The sequence below is a fragment of the Odocoileus virginianus genome, chromosome 14, assembly GCF_023699985.2.
Source record: "Odocoileus virginianus isolate 20LAN1187 ecotype Illinois chromosome 14, Ovbor_1.2, whole genome shotgun sequence".
NCBI classification, from domain to species: domain Eukaryota; kingdom Metazoa; phylum Chordata; class Mammalia; order Artiodactyla; family Cervidae; genus Odocoileus; species Odocoileus virginianus.
In genome coordinates this window covers 19,666-36,589 of record NC_069687.1, presented here as the reverse complement: position 1 = coordinate 36,589, position 16,924 = coordinate 19,666, and the positions used below count along the sequence as shown (strand labels likewise).

Genomic DNA, 16,924 nt, shown 5'->3' with positions numbered 1-16,924 from the left:
TCTTACGTCGCCGCGCTCGGGGTCTTACGTTGCCGCGCCCGGGGGTCTTACGTCGCCGCGCTCGGGGTCTTACGTCGCCGCGCCCGGTCGGGGGAGGGGGGGGGGAGACTGGGCAGCGCCGCGCCTGCGCAGAATTACTGGCGGGCGGGGGCGCTCAGGGCACCTGGTCGGCGAGCTCCCGGCCGGAGGTAAGTTTTCGTTTTGGAGTCTTTTCGGGCTCCCCCGATTTTTCCTTATATCTGAACAATGTTGGGTTTTTCTGGAGATTACGGCAGTTTTGTGAGGCGGTATCGGGGTGCCTGTCCCGCTTTCTCTCGGGGACGGAGCGGGAGTTCCGGTATCGGGCAGTTTGATGGCGGGCCGCCAGCTTGGACCGACGTTCCGGGGTCACCTGCAGGGCGCCCGGCCGGTTCGGGATCCTCTGCGTGTCTCGTGGCGGCGGGCGCGCGGGCACACTCTGGAGCGCGCTGTCCGAAGGGGAGTTCAGGCCCTGAAGTTTGTGGGGTCGGGGGCAGAGTGCCGCTCCCAGCCCTACGCTTTGAGGGTCGTGAGCTTCCGTACTTCAGATCTCTGACATTTTTTATTGTGCTGGCCACAAGCGCCTTCACATTAACTACTGAGCTTTTGTGTGTGTGTCATTTCTTTATTGCCAATTAGGATTTTATACCTTTAGGTGTTAAGCAAGTATTTATTGGAAATCGTATGAAGAGTCTTTGATGCTGAATTGAGGTTTTTGTTTTTGTTTTTGGTCTATATTCACCTCCTTCTATTTGTATTTCATTTTTTTAAGACACATCACGCTCCCCTACGATTTTCGAGTTGCTTTTGTCTGAGGTCTTTTTTCTTTTAATCTCATAAGGCTCCCTGCTGTGCAGCAACATACCTAGATCTGAACAAAGTTCTTTAAGAGAGGAAAAAAAAAAAACAGGACTCACATGGACCACATGCTGTGTTTAGTCGCTCAGTCTTGTCGGATTTTTTGTGACCCCATGGACTGTAGCTCACCAGGCTCATCTCTCCATGGGAATTCTCCAGGCAAGAAGACTGGAGTGGGTTGTAATGCCTTCCTCCAGGGGATCTTCCAACCCAGGGATGGAACCCAGGTCTACCGCATTGCAGGTGGCTTCTTTACCGGCTGAGCCCCCAGGGAAGCCCAAGGATACTCGAGTGGGTGCCCTTCCCCTTCCCTAAGGGGTCTTCAGGACCCAGGGAGCAAACCAGGTCCCCTGTAGATGATACATTGTGAGCAGTGTATTTTGTTCCATTCTGTGGTTAACGATATTGCTATTTACTTCAAGGTGTATCTCCATGAATAACCTAAATGACCCCCCAAATTGGAATATCCGGCCCAATTCCAGGGCTGATGGAGGTGATGGAAGCAGATGGAATTATGCCCTGTTGGTTCCAATGCTGGGACTAGCTGCTTTTCGTAAGTCGTGATTCTCCTAACTTGTTTTCTGGGCTGAGAGTGTGGAGCCCAGAGATTTTGGGCTTTGAAACCTAACAAATGTTGACTGGGGAAAAAATGCACAGTGTGCGAGCTGTGAAGACTATAGCCCAGGATGTGTGCGTGTGTGCACTCAGTTTGTGACACCATGGTTTGTAGCCCGCCAGGCTCCTCTGTCCATGGGATTTTCCAGGTGAGAATATTGGAGTGGGTTATCACTTCCTTATCCAGGGTATCTTCCCAACCCAGGGATCAAACCCGTGTCTCCTGCATTGGCAGATGGATTCTTTAGCACTGAGCCACCTGGGAAGCCCTATAGCCCAGAAGAGAGCCTTTCAGATAACCTGTTAGGACCTGTTCTGCAGAGGTAGAGGAGGAGCCAGGGAATACATGTGGTCAGGCTACATCTTGGTGAAAGATTACTCCTTGTCATAAAAGAAAAGCCAGGTATCTCAAGTTAATGATTTTAATACGGGAAGGTGCAAGAATCTGGGGTCATTAAAATTCTTCCATAAATATGTATCTTAACTATTTAGGGTCTCATGTATCCAAGACAGAGTGCATTCACCCTGAATGCCTTTCAGGGTGAACGTGTAGGTCACTGACTACAGTGGCTAATGACTTAATCATAAATGGCAGGCACCAGTCTTTGTTTACACAGATGGGTACTGTGTATCCTGGTCAAATGGGTTAACCCTCTGAGCGTCAGTTTTTCTGACATCATAATTATCTTAGTGCAATGCGAGGGTTAAATAAGACAAGATAGAGGTGTTTTATGTGGAGTGATTTAGTAACTGTTAGTTCTTTTCAAAGCTTCGTTGCTCTGAAGGGGGCTCCCTTGCTTCAGTTGCCCTCATAAGCGCTAATGAGGAAGAATAAAGTAGGCATGAAAGAAAACCGGTTTTGGATGTCTGTGTAATGTTTAGGATATCTGTCTTTGGAAGACTTCATCCCTGAAACCTCTGTTCAGGCTGACTAGAAATTCTCTCTACGTTGAATCAACTTTGTACCTCTTGAGGGAAATTAGCAGTCACTGGTCAGTTGTAATTTTTCCAGCTCTTAGTTTTTATCCTGACTATTGGGGTGGCCAAAAAGTTTGAGTTTGAAATTTGAACGGACTTTTTGGCCATTTCAATCCCTGATGAATTTCTTGATGGTTAGGAGTTGGTTTTATGTTTTGTCATTGTTGATTGAGGAAGACACTTTACCCTTTTAGGTTTTTCTGGCTGGTCTAAGAATTAAATTGCTAAGAGGTAGATTAACAGGAGAAAATAAAACCAAAGTTCCTAACGTCTACCCATTGGAGAGAGCTGGGGCTTCCTAGGTGGCTTATTGGTAAAGACTCTGCTGTCTGCCTGTGCACAGACGTAAGAGATGTGGGCTCAGTACCCGGGTTGGGAAGACCCCCTGGAGGAGGGCATGGCAACCCACTCCAGTGTTCTTGCCTGGGAAATTCCATGGACAGAGGAGCCTGGTGGGATACGGTTCATGGAGTGGCAAAGAGTTGGACACAACGGAGCACACATACAATAACAACAACATAGGAGAGAGCCAGGAAAACTGAGTAACTCACCAAAATGGCATAAGCTCTCACCTTAAATACCATCCTCAGCTAAAGACAAAAGAGGATGTTGGGGGTGGGGAGAGTTAGTTACCAGAGAAGAACAGGAAAAGCACAGTAATTGAGGGTAAGGTTCTTGTGCAGATTTAGGTTGTAGCCTTTTCATTTGATAACTTTCAAGCAATTTGGTTAACCTGTTCCTGGTACAACCAGGGAGACACCCTCACAACTAGAGACTTCCCTTATAAATTTAAGTGTTTCTTGTGTTGTTGTTTAGTCTCTTAAGTTGTTTCCAACTCTTTGCAGCCCCGTGGATGGTAGCCTACCAGGCTCCTCTGTCCATGAGATTTCCCAGGTAAAAATACTACAGTAGGTTGCCATTTCCTTCTCCAGGGGATCTTCCTGGTCCAAGGATCAAACCTGCGTCTCCTGCATTGGCAGGTGAATTCTTTACTGCTGAGCCACCAGGGAAGCCCCAAGTGTTTCTTATGAACGGGTAGCTCCTACTTGCTTTTCAAAGTTTCTTCCATGTCTGCTGTTTCTTAGGAAATAACCAGTTGATATAATCCTTATGCCAAAGAGACCTTTTTTTTTTTTTTAATTAGTAGGAAGTGGATTTATTTAGAGAAAGACACACTCCACAGAATATGGCCCATCTCAGAAGGCAGAGACCTTGAAATGTGGGGTGGTTAGCTTTTATGGGCTGGGTAATTTCATAGGCTAATGAGTGGGAAGATTATTCTAATCATTTGGGTACGGGAGCAGGGATTTCCAGGAATGGGCCACAGCCTACTTTTTGACCTTTCATGGTTGGCTTTAGAACTGTTCTAGAGCTGGTCATTGTGTAATTTAGCATGCTGATGTCTTACAGTGAGCGTATAATGAGGCTTAAGGTCCACTGGCAGTGGATCCTGCCATCTTGGACCTAGTTGATTCTAACCAGTGGCAGGGAGATCAAACCAGTCAACCCTCAAAGAAATCAACCCTGAATATTCATTGGAGGGATTGGTGCTGAAGCTGAAGCTCCAGTACTTTGGCCACCTGATGGGAAGAGCCAGCTCATTGGAAAAGACTCTGGTGCTGGAAAAGACTGAAGGCAAAAGGAGAAGGGGACGTCACAGGATAAGATGGTTAGATAGCATCACCAACTCAGTGGACATGATTTTGAACAAACTTTAGGAGATAGTGGAGGACAGGAACCTGGCGTGCTACAGTCCATGGGGTCGCAAAGAGTCGGACATCACTTGGTGACTGAACAACGTGTGCATGCTAAGTTGCTTCATTCGTGTTCTACTCTTCCCAGTCTTATGGACTATAACCCACCAGGCTCCTCTATTCATGGGATTTTCCAGGCAAGAATACTGGAGTGGGTTGCCATGCCCTCCTCCAGGGGATCTTCCTGACCCAGGAATTGAACCCATGTCACCTTCATTGGCAGACAGGTTCATTATCACTGGCACCAATGGCTATGTCATTCTTTTAAAAGTTGTGCCCTGCTGTCTTCCCTCCTGTTTTATTCTCCCTTCAGATTTTAGTCCCATGTTCTTATGGAAAGCAGAGGGGTGATGCTCCAATTTCTGTGGCTTCAAGGCTGAGGCGGGGTATTGATGTTACCTGTCAGGGAGTAAAAATCTCTGGATGCCTGGTCTAGGGCCCCAGGGGCAGGATCGCTCCTTGTTTGCAGTTGGTTTGGGCTGGAATCCTCACATAGCTGTCAGCTTGATGTGGAGCTGGTGTACAGCTTCCACAACCTTCCTGAGACTCTTCTTGATGATGAAGCACTTTTTATTATATCAGACTACAAAAATAACTATCTGTAAATGACAAAAGACTTGCTGACTAACAAAAAGATGCACAAGGTGAGAGTTGAGAGTTAAGTTTTGTTTGGGGCAAATGAGGACTGCAGCCTGGGAGGCAGCACCTCAGATAGCTCAGAGAAAGCTGCACAGAGGAAGTGGAGGAAGGTCGATGTATAAGACTCTGGTGAAGGGGAAGTTGAATGCAGTCAAGCACTCATTTTACAAAAGGTTTTCTGCTAGTCACAGGAGCTCATATCACCATGAATGGATTTAGTGCCTTTTTAGATATGTTGTTCAGTTGCTAAGTTGTGTCTGACTCTTTGGGATCCCATGAACTGTAATGTGCCAGGCTTCCCTGTCCTTTACCATCTTCTGGAGCTTGCTCAAACTTAAGTCCATTGAGTTGGTGGTGCCATCCAACCATCTCATCTTCTGTAGCCCCTTTCTCCTCCTGCCTTCAGTCTTTCCCAGCATCAGGGTCTTTTCCAGTGAGCTGGCTCTTCACATCAGGTGGCCAAAGTATTGGAGCTTCAGCATCAGTCCTTCCAAAGAATATTCAGGGTTGATTTCCTTTAGGATGGACTGGTTTGATCTCCCTGCAGTCCAGGGGACTCTCAGGAGTCTTCTCGAACACCACAGTTCAAAAGCATCCATTCTTCAGTGCTCAGCCTTCTTTATTGTCCAACTCCCACATCCCTAAGTGACCACATGAAAAACCATAGCTTTGACTGTATGAACATTTTTGTTGACCAAATGACATCTCTGCTTTTTAATATGCTACCTAGGTTTGTCATAGCTTTCCTTCCAAGGAGCGGGTGTCTTTTAATTTCATGGCTGCAGTCCCCGTCCACAGTGATTTTGGAGCCCAAGAAAAAAAATTTGTCACTGTGTCCCCCTTTTCCCCATCTATTTGCTGTGAAGTGATGGGACCAGATGCCGTGATCTTAGTTTTTTGAACATTGAGTTTTAAGCTAGCTTTTTCACTTTCCTCTTTCACCCACATCAAGAGGCTCTTTAGTTCCTCTTCACTTTCTGCCACTAGAAAACTCATACTGTCATTAAAAGCAGCATTTCAAGAAAACTTCGAAGAAGCCAAATCCAGTCTTGCCCCAGCCTACTCCTAACAAGAGCCATTTACCCAGTCCCAGTCTTAGAAAATCTTGATCATGTAGAACTTTCTTTTCCAGTATTTTCTTCTCATTCTTTACACCTTCTTTTACTGAAAACATGTATTCTACTTTCCTTTTAAGTTTTTTTTTCTTTTTCCACTTCAGATTATTTTTATTGATGACAGATTTGCAACGTATAATAAGATCTTATTTGACCTTTAATAAACCTAGGTATAACAGAAATGCAGTACTTGACATTGATGATTCTAAATACATGTCTGTATTAGTCAAACCTACGAACAAGTCACCTTCAATACCAGATATTAATTTAATGTTGAATATTTCCTAGATCACATGAACCCAAAATTCTTTTGGGCCAGTTTTATACTCCTGAGTACTTATACAAGCACTTGTGCTTAATCACTCAGTTGTGTCTGACTCTTTGTAACCCCATGAACTGTAACCTGCCAAGCTCCTCTTTCCGTGGAATTCACCAGGCAAGAATACTGGAGTGGATTGCCATTTTATTCTCCAGTATAAACAATTAAGTCAATTAAGCAGAGCTCTTTTATAAATTAATTTTGGTAATACCGTATATCTCCCACATGAAGACACAGAAACCTCATGGTTCTTATTTCAGATTTTCAGCCCTGAGTCAGTTTGTTGTTGTTGTTCAGTTGCTTAGCAAAAACAAGACCAGAAGCTAACTGTGGCTCAGAGTCAGGTACTACAATGTAAAACCCATCAGTTTTATGGTGGTTGTTTAGTCGCTTAGTCGTGTCTAACTCTTTGTGACCCCATGGACAGCAGCACACCAGGCTTCCCTGTCCTTCACTATCTCCCAGTATTTCCTCAAACTCATGTCCACTGAGTCGGTGATGCCATCCAATCATCTCATCCTCTGTCGCCTCCTCCTCCTGCCTTCAATCTTGCCCAGCATCAAAGTCTTTCCCAGTGAGTCAGTTCTTCGCATCAGGTGGCCAAAGGATTGGAGCTTCAGCTTCAGCATCAATACTTCCAATGAATATTCAGGACCGTTTTACTTTAGGATGGACTGATTTGGTTTTCTTGCAGTCCAAGGGACTCTCAAGAGTCTTCTCCAGCACCACAGTTTGAAGGAGTCAATTCTTCAGTGCTCAGCCTTCTTTACGGTTCATCTTCTGTTTGGTCACATCCATACATGACTACTGGAAAAACCATAACTTGGACTACACAGACCTTTGTTGGTTAAGTGATGTCTCTGCTTTTAATACACTGTCTAGGTTTGTCATAGCTTTTCTTCTAAGGAACAAGCATCTTTTAATTTGATGGCTAGAGTCACTGTCCATGGTGATTTTGGAGCTCAAGAAAATAAAGTCTGTCACTGTTTCCATTTTTTTCCTCCATCTGTTTGCCATGAAGTGATGGGACCAGATGCCATTATCTTAGTTTTTTGAATGTTGAGTTTTTTGTTCTAAGGCCAGAAAAAAAGTTTTTTCCCCTCAAAGGATTGAGTAGCTGTCTCAATGATATCAAATGACTGCTACACCCATTCATCTGTGTTGCAAGGTTTTTCTTTCCCTTATTTAGCTTAGGTTTATCACAGCTTTCTTCCAAGGAGCAAGTGTCTTTTCAGCTATGACAAACCTAGACAGTGTATTGAAAACCAGGGACATCACTTTGCTGACAAAGTTCCGTTTAGTCAAAGCTATGGTTTTTAGCTTAGCGGAGAAGGCTTCTCCCCTTCCTTCTCCACCACCAGTTTTTATTAGATGGCTCCAAATGTCAGCTGTGGCCTCCCATTCGGTTACTGCTGTCTACGGGGATGTTCCAGTCTAGGTTTTAATAATCACCCTCTGGGGGCCTTAACACTCCATAGTCCAGGGTCTACTGAGGCCTTTGTTTCAGGTCCAGATTTTGTCTGTTGCTTACCGCTTTCTGTTAGAACCGTCTCATGATGAGGGTGGTTCCCCTGACCCTCAAGAAGCAGTGGTCCGTAGCTAGTCAGGCCAGAGAGACGGGTGTGCGGTGGCACGTTGTGCTCCCTGAGTCATACCCTGTGGTTCTGGGTCTCTCTTAGGAATCTGAGAAACTGGGAAAAGCGCTGCCTGTTGTGGGGTAGGTTTTTTGTTTTTTTTTTTAATAATATGGAACACTTGGCCAATTTGCATGTCTTCCTTGCGCAGGCACCATGCTAATCTTCTCTGTGTCGTTCCAGTTTTTTTTAAATTTTTAGTATATGAGCTGCCAAAGTGAGCAAGCATACTTTTCATGGAGTGACTTATTTGCCTGGATTTCTCAGGTCAACAGGATTGAGTAGACAAAGGGGAGGCTGACAAGTGTTGGTCCTTTAATGGACCGGAACCTGGTGGTCCGGAGAGTGAGAGAGAGAAAGAGGCTGATAACCCCTGGTTTACACAGAAAGCCAATAGAGTCCTGTTCTTAGGGCTCGCGCTGCTGCACGTAGGCACCAGACGCCCTCTCAAGTGGGTGAAGGCACAGTGCACCTTCTTGAGAGGGTCTTAGAAGCCTGGGCAAGAAAGTGAGCCCAGTGGGCCTCCGTGCTCCAAGGAATTAGCCAGAAATAGAGAGAGAAAAGAAAGAAAGACACGGGGACCAAAGCTTTGATGGAGCAAAGGTGTTTTAATCAACAGGGCTTGGGCATATATACTGTCTTACAAGGTGGTTATTCTTAGCAAAGACAAAGATTAAAATTCCAGACTTGCAAAACATAAGATGATCCCTATCAAAGAGAGAGTTGCAAACAATCACCCCTTACCATTTGGCTCATAAAAAGGAAGAGGATACTTATCACTGTAATGAGAAATGCCTGGATTCCTCAGCCCCGGGAAAGGCATGCCTCTCCTCTTAATTCCTGAATATTCAGGAATCTATAAGGGCCAGAGGGTTCCAAGCCTCTTGTTAACTGCTTCCTGACAGACAAGAGTAGCATTTATCAACTTCCTTTGTCTGCCTTTACCTTTAGACTATGCTCAGGCCACTTAACACCCATCTGTTTGATATAATTTCTTAATCTTGTAATAATACTTTTTTGGAGAATAATTATAAGAATGCAGAATTAAAATTTTTCTCTGCATTACCTAAGCAAGATAACCAAAATGAAGGAAATATAATATTCCTCAACCCTTCTCAGGGACAGAAAGCAGGAACTTTGAAAGTAAGGATTACTATAAAAAGCTATAAAAGCTAGAGAAGAGTCTGAAAAAACAAATGGAAAATGAAAGTCACCATAGGGCCTTTCCCAGCCTCAAAATGAATTAATTGTAAAGCAGTTATCCTTCAGTTAAAAAAGAAATTAAAAAACTAATAAAAAAAACTAACTACATAGTAGCTGTAATTTTAAGCCTTCCACTTCACTCACCAAGTTCACTGCTCTAACTACAGGCAGCCTTTCTGAGTGTTAAGTAAGGTTTTACAAGAGGGCAGACTAGTGAGTTTCTAAATAGCAACTCAGATGACCATTATATCTACTACTGTGGGCAGGAATCCCTTAGAAGAAATGGAGTAGCCATCATAGTCAACAGAAGAGTCTGAAATGCAGTTCTTGGGTGCAGTCTCAAAAATGACAGAATGATCTCTGTTTGTTTCCAAGGCAAACCATTCAGTATCACAGTAATACAAGTCTATGTCCTGACCAGTAATGCTGAAGGAGCTGAAGTTGAACGGTTCTATGAAGACCTACAAGACCTTCTAGAACTAACACCCTAAAAAGATGTCCTCTTCAGTATAGGGGACTGGAATGCAGAAGTAGGAAGTCAAAGAGATACCTGGAGTAACAGGCAAATTTGGCTTTGGAGTACAAAATGAAGTAGAGCAAAGGCTAACAGTTTTGCCAAGAGAACGTACTAGTCATGGCAAACACCCTCTTCCAACAACACAAGAGGAGACTGTATATACATGGACCAGATGGTCGACACTGAAATCAGAATGATTATATTTATTGCTGCCAAAGATGGGGAAGCTCTATCCAGTCAGCAAAAACAAGACTGGGAGCTGACTGGGCTCAGATTATGAACTCTCCTTATTGCCAAATTTAGACTTAAATTGAAGAAAGTAGGGAAAACCACTAGATCATTCAGGTATAACCTAAATCAAATCCCTTACAGTTATACAGTGGAAGTAACAAACAGATTCAAGGGATTAGATCTGATAGAGGGCCTGAAGAACTATGGACAGAGGTTTGTGACATTGTACAGGAGGCAGTGATCAAGACCATCCCCAAGAAAAAGAAATGCAAAAAGGCAAAATGGTTGTCTGAAGAGGCCTTACAAATAGCTGAGAAAAGTAGAGAGGCTAAAGGCAAAGGAGAAAAAGAAAGATATTCCCATTTGAATGTAGAGTTCCAAAGAATAGTGAGGAGAGATTAGAAAGCCTTCCTCAGTGATCAATGCAAAGAAACAGAGGAAAACAATAGAATGGGAAAGGCCAGAGATCTCTTCAAGAAAATCAGAAATACCAAGGGAACATTTTATGCAAAGATGGGCCCAATAAAGGATAGAAATGGTATGGATTTAACAGAAGCAGAAGATATTAAGAAGAGGTAGAAAGAATATACAGAAGAACTATATGAAAAAGATCTTAATGACCCAGATAACCACGACGGTGTGATCACTCACCTAGAGCCAGACATACTGGAATGTGAAGTCAAGTGGGCCTTAGGAAGCATCACTATGAATAAAGCTAGTGGAGGTGATGGAATTCCAGTTGAACTCTTTCAAATCCTAAAAGATGATGTTATTAAGGTGCTGCTCTCAATATACCGGCGAATTTGGAAAACTTAGCAGTGGCCACAGGACTGGAAGAGGTCAGTTTTCATTCCAATCCTAAAGAATGTTCAAACTAGCACAAAGTTGCACTCATCTCACACGCTAGCAGAGTAATACTCAAAATTCTCCAAGCCAGGCTTCAACTGTATGTGAACCGTGAACTTCCAGATGTTCAAGCTGGATTTAGAAAAGGCAGAGAAAAAAAAAAAAGAAAAGGCAGAGGAGCCAGAGATCAAATTGCCAACATCTGCTGGATCATTGAAAAAGGAAGAGTTCCAGAAAAACAACTACTTCTGCTTTATTGATTATGCCAAAGCCTTTGACTGTGTAGATCCCAACAAACTGGAAAATTCTTCAAGAAATGGGAATACCAGACCACCTGACCTGTCTTCTGAGAAATCTGTATGCAGATAGGAAAGCAACAGTTAGAACCGGACATGGAACAACAGATTGGTTCCAAGTTGGGAAAGGAGTTTGTCAAGGCTGTATATATTGTCACCCTGCTTACTTAACTTATATGTGGAGTACATCATGGGAAATGCCAGGCTGGATGAAGCATAAGCTGGAATCAGGTTGCCAGGGGAAATATCAATAACCTCAGATATGCAGATGACACCACCCTTATGGCCGAAAGCGAAGAAGACCTAAAGAGCCTCTTGATGAAAGTGAAAGAGGAGAGTGGAAAAGCTGGCTTAAAATTCCACATTCAGAAAACTCAGACCATGGCATCCAGTCCCATCACTTCATGGCAAAATTATGGAGAAAGTATGGAAACGGTGAGAGACTTTATTTTTTTTTGGCTCCAAAATCACCGCAGACAGTGACTGCAGTCGTAAAATTAAAAGCTACTTGCTTCTTGGAAGAAAAGCTATGACCAGCCTAGACAGCATGTTAAGAAACAGGGACATTACTTTGCCAACAAAAGTCCCTCCAGTCAAAGCTGTGGTTTTTCCAGTAGTCATGTATGGATGTGAGAGTTGGACTTATATAAAGAAAACTGAGCACCGAAGAATTGATGCTTTTGAACTGTGGTGTTGGAGAAGATTCTTGAGAGCCCTTGGACTGCAAGGAGATCCAGCCAGTCAATCCTAAAGGAAACCAGTCCTGAATATTTATTGAAAGGACTGATGCTGAAGCTGAAGCTCCAGTAGTTTGGCGACCTGTTGCTAAGAGCTGATTCATTGGAAAAGACCCTGATGGTGGGAAAGATAGAAGGTAGGAGGAGAAGGGGACAACAGAGGATGAGATGATTGGATGGCATCACCGACTCGATGGACATGTGTTTGAGTAAACTCCGGGAGTTGGTCATGGAAAGGGAAGCCTGGTGTGCTGCAGTCCATGGGCTCACAGAGTCCGACACAACTGAGCAACTGAACTGAACTGAAAATCACTGCATATGGTGATTGCAGCCATGAAATTAAAAGCCACTTGCTCCTTGGAAGAAACCTACGACAAACCTAGACAGCATATTGAAAAGCACAGACATTACTTTGCTGACAAAGGTCTATATAGTCAACGCTGTTGTTTTTCAGTAGTCATGTATGGATGTGAGAGTTGTATCATAAAAAAGGCTGAGCACCAAAGAACTGATGCATTTGACCGTGGTGTTGGAGAAGCCTTGTGAAAGTTACTTGGACAGCAAGGAGATCAAACCAGTCAATCCTAAGGAAATCAACCCTGATTTCAAGTTCATTTGGAGGACTGATGCTGAAGCTGAAGCTCCAATCCTTTGGCCATCTGATGCGAAGAGCTGACTCATTGGAAAAGACCCCGATGGTGGGAAAGATAGAAGGTAGGAGGCGAAGGGGACGACAGAGGACGAAATGGTTGGATGGCATCACCGACTCAGTGGATGTGAGTTTGAGCAAGCTCAAGAGATGGTAAAGGACAGGGAAGCCTGGTGTGCTTCAGTCCATGGGGTCACAAAGTGTTGGACATGACTGAGCGACTCAGTAACAAAAGCAGCAATCTAGAACTTGGGGCATATCCTATACCAGTGAAATCATCACACTGTCTATTGTCTTGTTATCAGAAAAGACCAAAACTCTTACTCATAGGATAGAGAAGGTCTGGTGACAGCACCCAGAACCAGGCACCAGCTAGCTACAGGCTTCATGGTCATCAGCTCTCTTTCTCACTTTGGCTTGTCAGTTTGTGGAGCAGAGCAGGGTAACCCACCCCAGCTGCCCACACCTTGTGTCTTGTATTTGTGAGGTTATGGTGGAGCTGTGTCTCAAGGCTGAAATTCTGACTTCTTGTTTGTATGACCCCCTAGCAGGATATAAGCAGCCATCTTGGGCTTACCTGTTTACTAGTGATGACCAGGCACAGCTTTGAACACACTTTGAACTTTTTTCAGTTCTGTACTAACCTGGCCAACACTGTGAAGCATACTCGCCCATAGTCATTTTTAAACCTTGCCAATGGCCTTTCGGGGCCCTGTGGCCAGAGTATAGGCACGTGGTGCTAGGCTAGAGGTAGGTTTTCTCAGCCCTCAAACGTTAGGAGGCTGGAAGGGGTCTCTGCAGTCTTGTTGTACTTCTCTTTGGAGAGCCCTTACCTGATTTGAAGCACTTTGCATATTGTATGTGTGCTTAGTTGCTTCAGTCTTGTCTGACTCTTTGTGACTCATGAACTATAGGCCACCAGGCTCCTCTGTCCATGGGATTATCCCTGCAAGAATACTGCAGTTGGTTGCCATTTTCTCCTTTAGGGGATCTTCCCGACCCAGGAACCAAACAAGCGTCTCCTGTATTGGCAGGTGGATTCTTTACCATTTGAGCCACCTGGGAAGCCCACATAGCTTCATACAAACTATTATCATTTTATCTCAGGACTTAAGAATTTATTGAAATGCTCTATAGCTGCTTTATGTTTCCTGTAAATAGAGATTATAGCACTTGAGCTCTGATGTTCATTATGTGTGTTTTCCTCCCCCAATTTATTTGTGTCAGGCTGGATTTGGTCTCGGGAGTCGAGAAAAGAAATAGAAAAGGAGAGAGAAGCATACCGTCAGAGGACGGCTGCCTTTAAGCAGGACCTTGAAGCCAGGTACCATGCCACAATCGCAGAAAGCCGGCGGGCCGTGGCACACTTGTCCCTGGAACTTGAAAAGGAGCAGAACAGAACAACTAGTTACCGAGAAGCCCTCATCTCTCAGGGGCGCAAGTTGGTGGAAGAGAAGAAACTTCTGGAACAGGAGCGGGCTCAGGTCCTGCAGGAGAGGAGGCAGCCCTTGCGGAGTGCGTACCTGCGCTGCCTGGGCCAGGAGGAGGACTGGCAGCGCAGGGCCAGGCTCCTGCTGAGCGAGTTCGAGGCCGCACTCACCGAGAGACAGAGCATCTACTGCAGCCTGGTGCTCCCGCGCCGCAGGCGACTTGAGCTCGAGAAGAGCTTGCTGGTCCGCGCGTCCACTGACCCGGTGGCCGCAGACCTCGAGATGGCAGCTGGCCTCACTGACATATTTAAGCATGATACGCACTGTGGTGACGTCTGGAACACCAACAAGCGCCAAAACGGGAGGCTCATGTGGCTGTATCTCAGATACTGGGAACTAATCGTTGAACTGAAAAAGTTTAAGCAGGTAGAGAAAGCCATACTGGAAAAGTAAGACAGGAATGAATGGCTCTAGGTCAGAGTCATGGGTTGTGGGTTTTCTGATGTTCGCTGCTCCTCCTGCCAGCGCTCCCTAGTTGTGACTGTGCATGCACACCGCCACCTCTCAGCAATGGCCATTCCCGTCACCCTCTGAGGAGGACAGCAAGGCCTCTGTACCCTGCAGCAGCTAAGGACACAGTCTCAGAAGCAGGTCAATATTTTATTAAGCAGGACAGGATAACCTCATAGCTTTAGAGTAAAATTGTTTTTAAGTATGTCAAATACAGTGTTCACCCTATAAGTCATTTTGTCACTTCCTAAATAAGTTCTGTTTTCTCCTCAAATGATTTTTCTCTCTCCTAAAACTACAGTTAGAAGTTGTCAGGTAGCAGTGAGGACTGCCTCACAGATGGGAACAGACAGTGGTGACGCCAGCAAGGTTTCGTGGTCTGAATCCCATCAGTGTTTCTGCTTTCCACTTGATAACCCTTGTGGGTGTTTGGAGTTTGCTGTGTCTGTATTCAGTAAGCAGATACTATTTATTTAGGTTGGTGCAAAGGTAATTGTGGTTTTGCATTGTTGAATTTTGCCATTTGATATTGAAATACATTCTTAAATAAATGAAGTTATGTTTTGAAAGTGCAAGTGTTAGTCACTCGGTTGTGTTTGACGCTTCGGGATGCCATGGGCTGTAGCCCGCCAGGCTCCTCTGTCCTTGGGATTCTCCAGGAAGAATACTAGAGTGGGTTGCCATTCCCTTTCTCAGGGAGTTTTCCTGATGCAGGGATTGAACCCACATCTCTGCTTTGCAGGCAGATTGTTTACTGCCTGAGCCACCAGGGAAGCCCCAGCTTATGTCTTAGATCATTTTAGTGCACGTTTCTCACGTCCTGTTTTTTTGTTAATGATTTATCACTTGCTGTTTATTTTAGACTAGGGAAATGATGTTAGACAAAAAGCAGATTTGAGTGATTTTCTTACTTGAGTTCAAAATAAGTCATAAATCAGCAGAGACAACTAGCAACATCAGTGACGCATTTGACCCAGGAACTGCTAACACACGTACAGTGCAGTAGCCATTCAAGAAGTTTTGTAAAGGACACGAGAGCCTTGGCAATGAGGCGTGTGTTGGCTGGCCATCAGAAGTTGACAGTGACCAACTGAGAGCCATCATCGGAGCTGATCCTCTTAAAACTATGCAAGAAGTTGCCAACGAACTCAGTGTTAACCATTCTACAGTTGCTAAGCATTTGAAGCAGATTTGATAGGTGGTAAAGCTCAATAATGTGGGTGCCTTATGCAAAAAATAAAAAAGCATCGTGTTTTGAAGTGTAGTCTTCACTTGTGCAACAATAACAAACCATTTCTCAATCGGATTACGACGTGACAGAAAATGGATTTCATATGACAACCGGCAATGACCAGATCAGTGGCTGGTGACGACAAGAAACTTCAAAGCCCTTCCCAAAGTCGAACTTGGGCCATAAAAAGGTCATGGTCACTTTTGGTGGTCTCCTGCCTGTCTAACCCACTACAGCCTTATGAATCCTAGTGAAACGATTACATCTGAGAAGTATGCTCGGCAAGTTGACAAGATGCACCAAAACTGCCTACAGCTGGCGTTGGTCAACAGAATGGGCCAAATTCTTCTCCCTGACAACACCCAACCACACATTGCACAACCAGCGCTTCAAAAGTTGAACAAAAATTGGGCTACAAAGTTTAGCCTCATCCACCATATTTACCTGAACTCTTGCCAGAAACTACTACTTCTTCAAGCATCTCAACAACTGCAGGGAGAATGCTTCCACAACCAGTAGGATGCATAAAATGCTTTCCAAGAGTTCATCAAATCCCAAGACATGGATTTTTAATGCTACAGGAATGAGTAAACTTCTCATTGGCAAAAATGTGTTGGTTGTAATGATTCCTGTTTTGATTAATAAAAATGTGTTTAAGCATAGTTACAATGATTTAAAGTTAGGATCCAAAACCACAGTTACTTTTTCACCAACCTAAATATTAGCAGTGGCGTATATTTAAAACACCTGCAATTTGAAAGTAACAATACCACTTTTTATGTGTGTAATTCCTTACTGCTTATGAGGCTTTTTGAAACAGATTATCTCAATTTTTTACTACAAGCTTAGGTCCATTTTCCACAGAGCTAATATGAACTGGCCTTTGTGTTATGCACATCACTCATGTCATCCTGACCCTGGTCTTGTGCAGTGAGCACTCTTACTATCCTTGGGGTAGGGGCTCCCGAGACCACCCCAGACTTGATGGCTTGCTGGGAGGTCTCAGGACTTAATGCATGACTGTTCTCATACTTGAGGCTCATCACATAGAAAGAGGACAAGGCAAGGTCAGCAAAGGAATAGGTACCTGGCAAAGGGGGAGACCAGATGCAGCTTCCAGCCCTGCCACCCCCCCCCGCCAAGGGTCACACGGTCATGTGGATGTGCCTCGGAGACAGTGTCCCGGGTTTCTGTGGAGGGCCAGTCACACAGGCAGTTTGCCTGGCACAGACCCAAATTCCAGACTCCCATAGGAAGCAGGTGTCCGGTGCAAACTGTTGGTAGGGTTTGGGTGCAGAGAGCCACTCCTACTACTTGATGGTGGCGGGAACCCTCCCCAGTCCA

At 44.6% G+C, this 16,924-nt stretch overlaps 1 protein-coding gene and 1 non-coding gene across 4 annotated transcripts; one reads left to right on the top strand and one right to left on the bottom strand.

Annotated features, from left to right (window-relative positions):
* Nucleotides 1–104: 104 nt before the first annotated feature.
* On the top strand, nucleotides 105–14,924 carry CCDC127 (coiled-coil domain containing 127). Of its 3 annotated transcripts, XM_020896740.2 has the most exons (3): nucleotides 105–188; nucleotides 1,299–1,429; nucleotides 13,637–14,924. In XM_020896740.2, exons 2-3 carry the CDS (start codon nucleotides 1,309–1,311, stop codon nucleotides 14,290–14,292), a joined length of 777 nt encoding a protein of 258 aa, XP_020752399.1. In that variant the 5' UTR covers nucleotides 105–188; nucleotides 1,299–1,308; the 3' UTR covers nucleotides 14,293–14,924. The 3 variants fall into 3 exon arrangements, with proteins under 3 accessions (XP_020752399.1, XP_070332517.1, XP_070332516.1); XM_070476416.1 differs by lacking the exons at nucleotides 105–188; nucleotides 1,299–1,429 and adding an exon at nucleotides 8,065–12,536; XM_070476415.1 differs by lacking the exons at nucleotides 105–188; nucleotides 1,299–1,429 and adding an exon at nucleotides 8,066–12,474.
* Nucleotides 8,037–8,139, bottom strand: LOC139038342 (U6 spliceosomal RNA). The gene has a single exon (XR_011491334.1). It is a non-coding gene; the product is annotated as a U6 spliceosomal RNA (small nuclear RNA).
* Nucleotides 14,925–16,924: the final 2,000 nt, after the last annotated feature.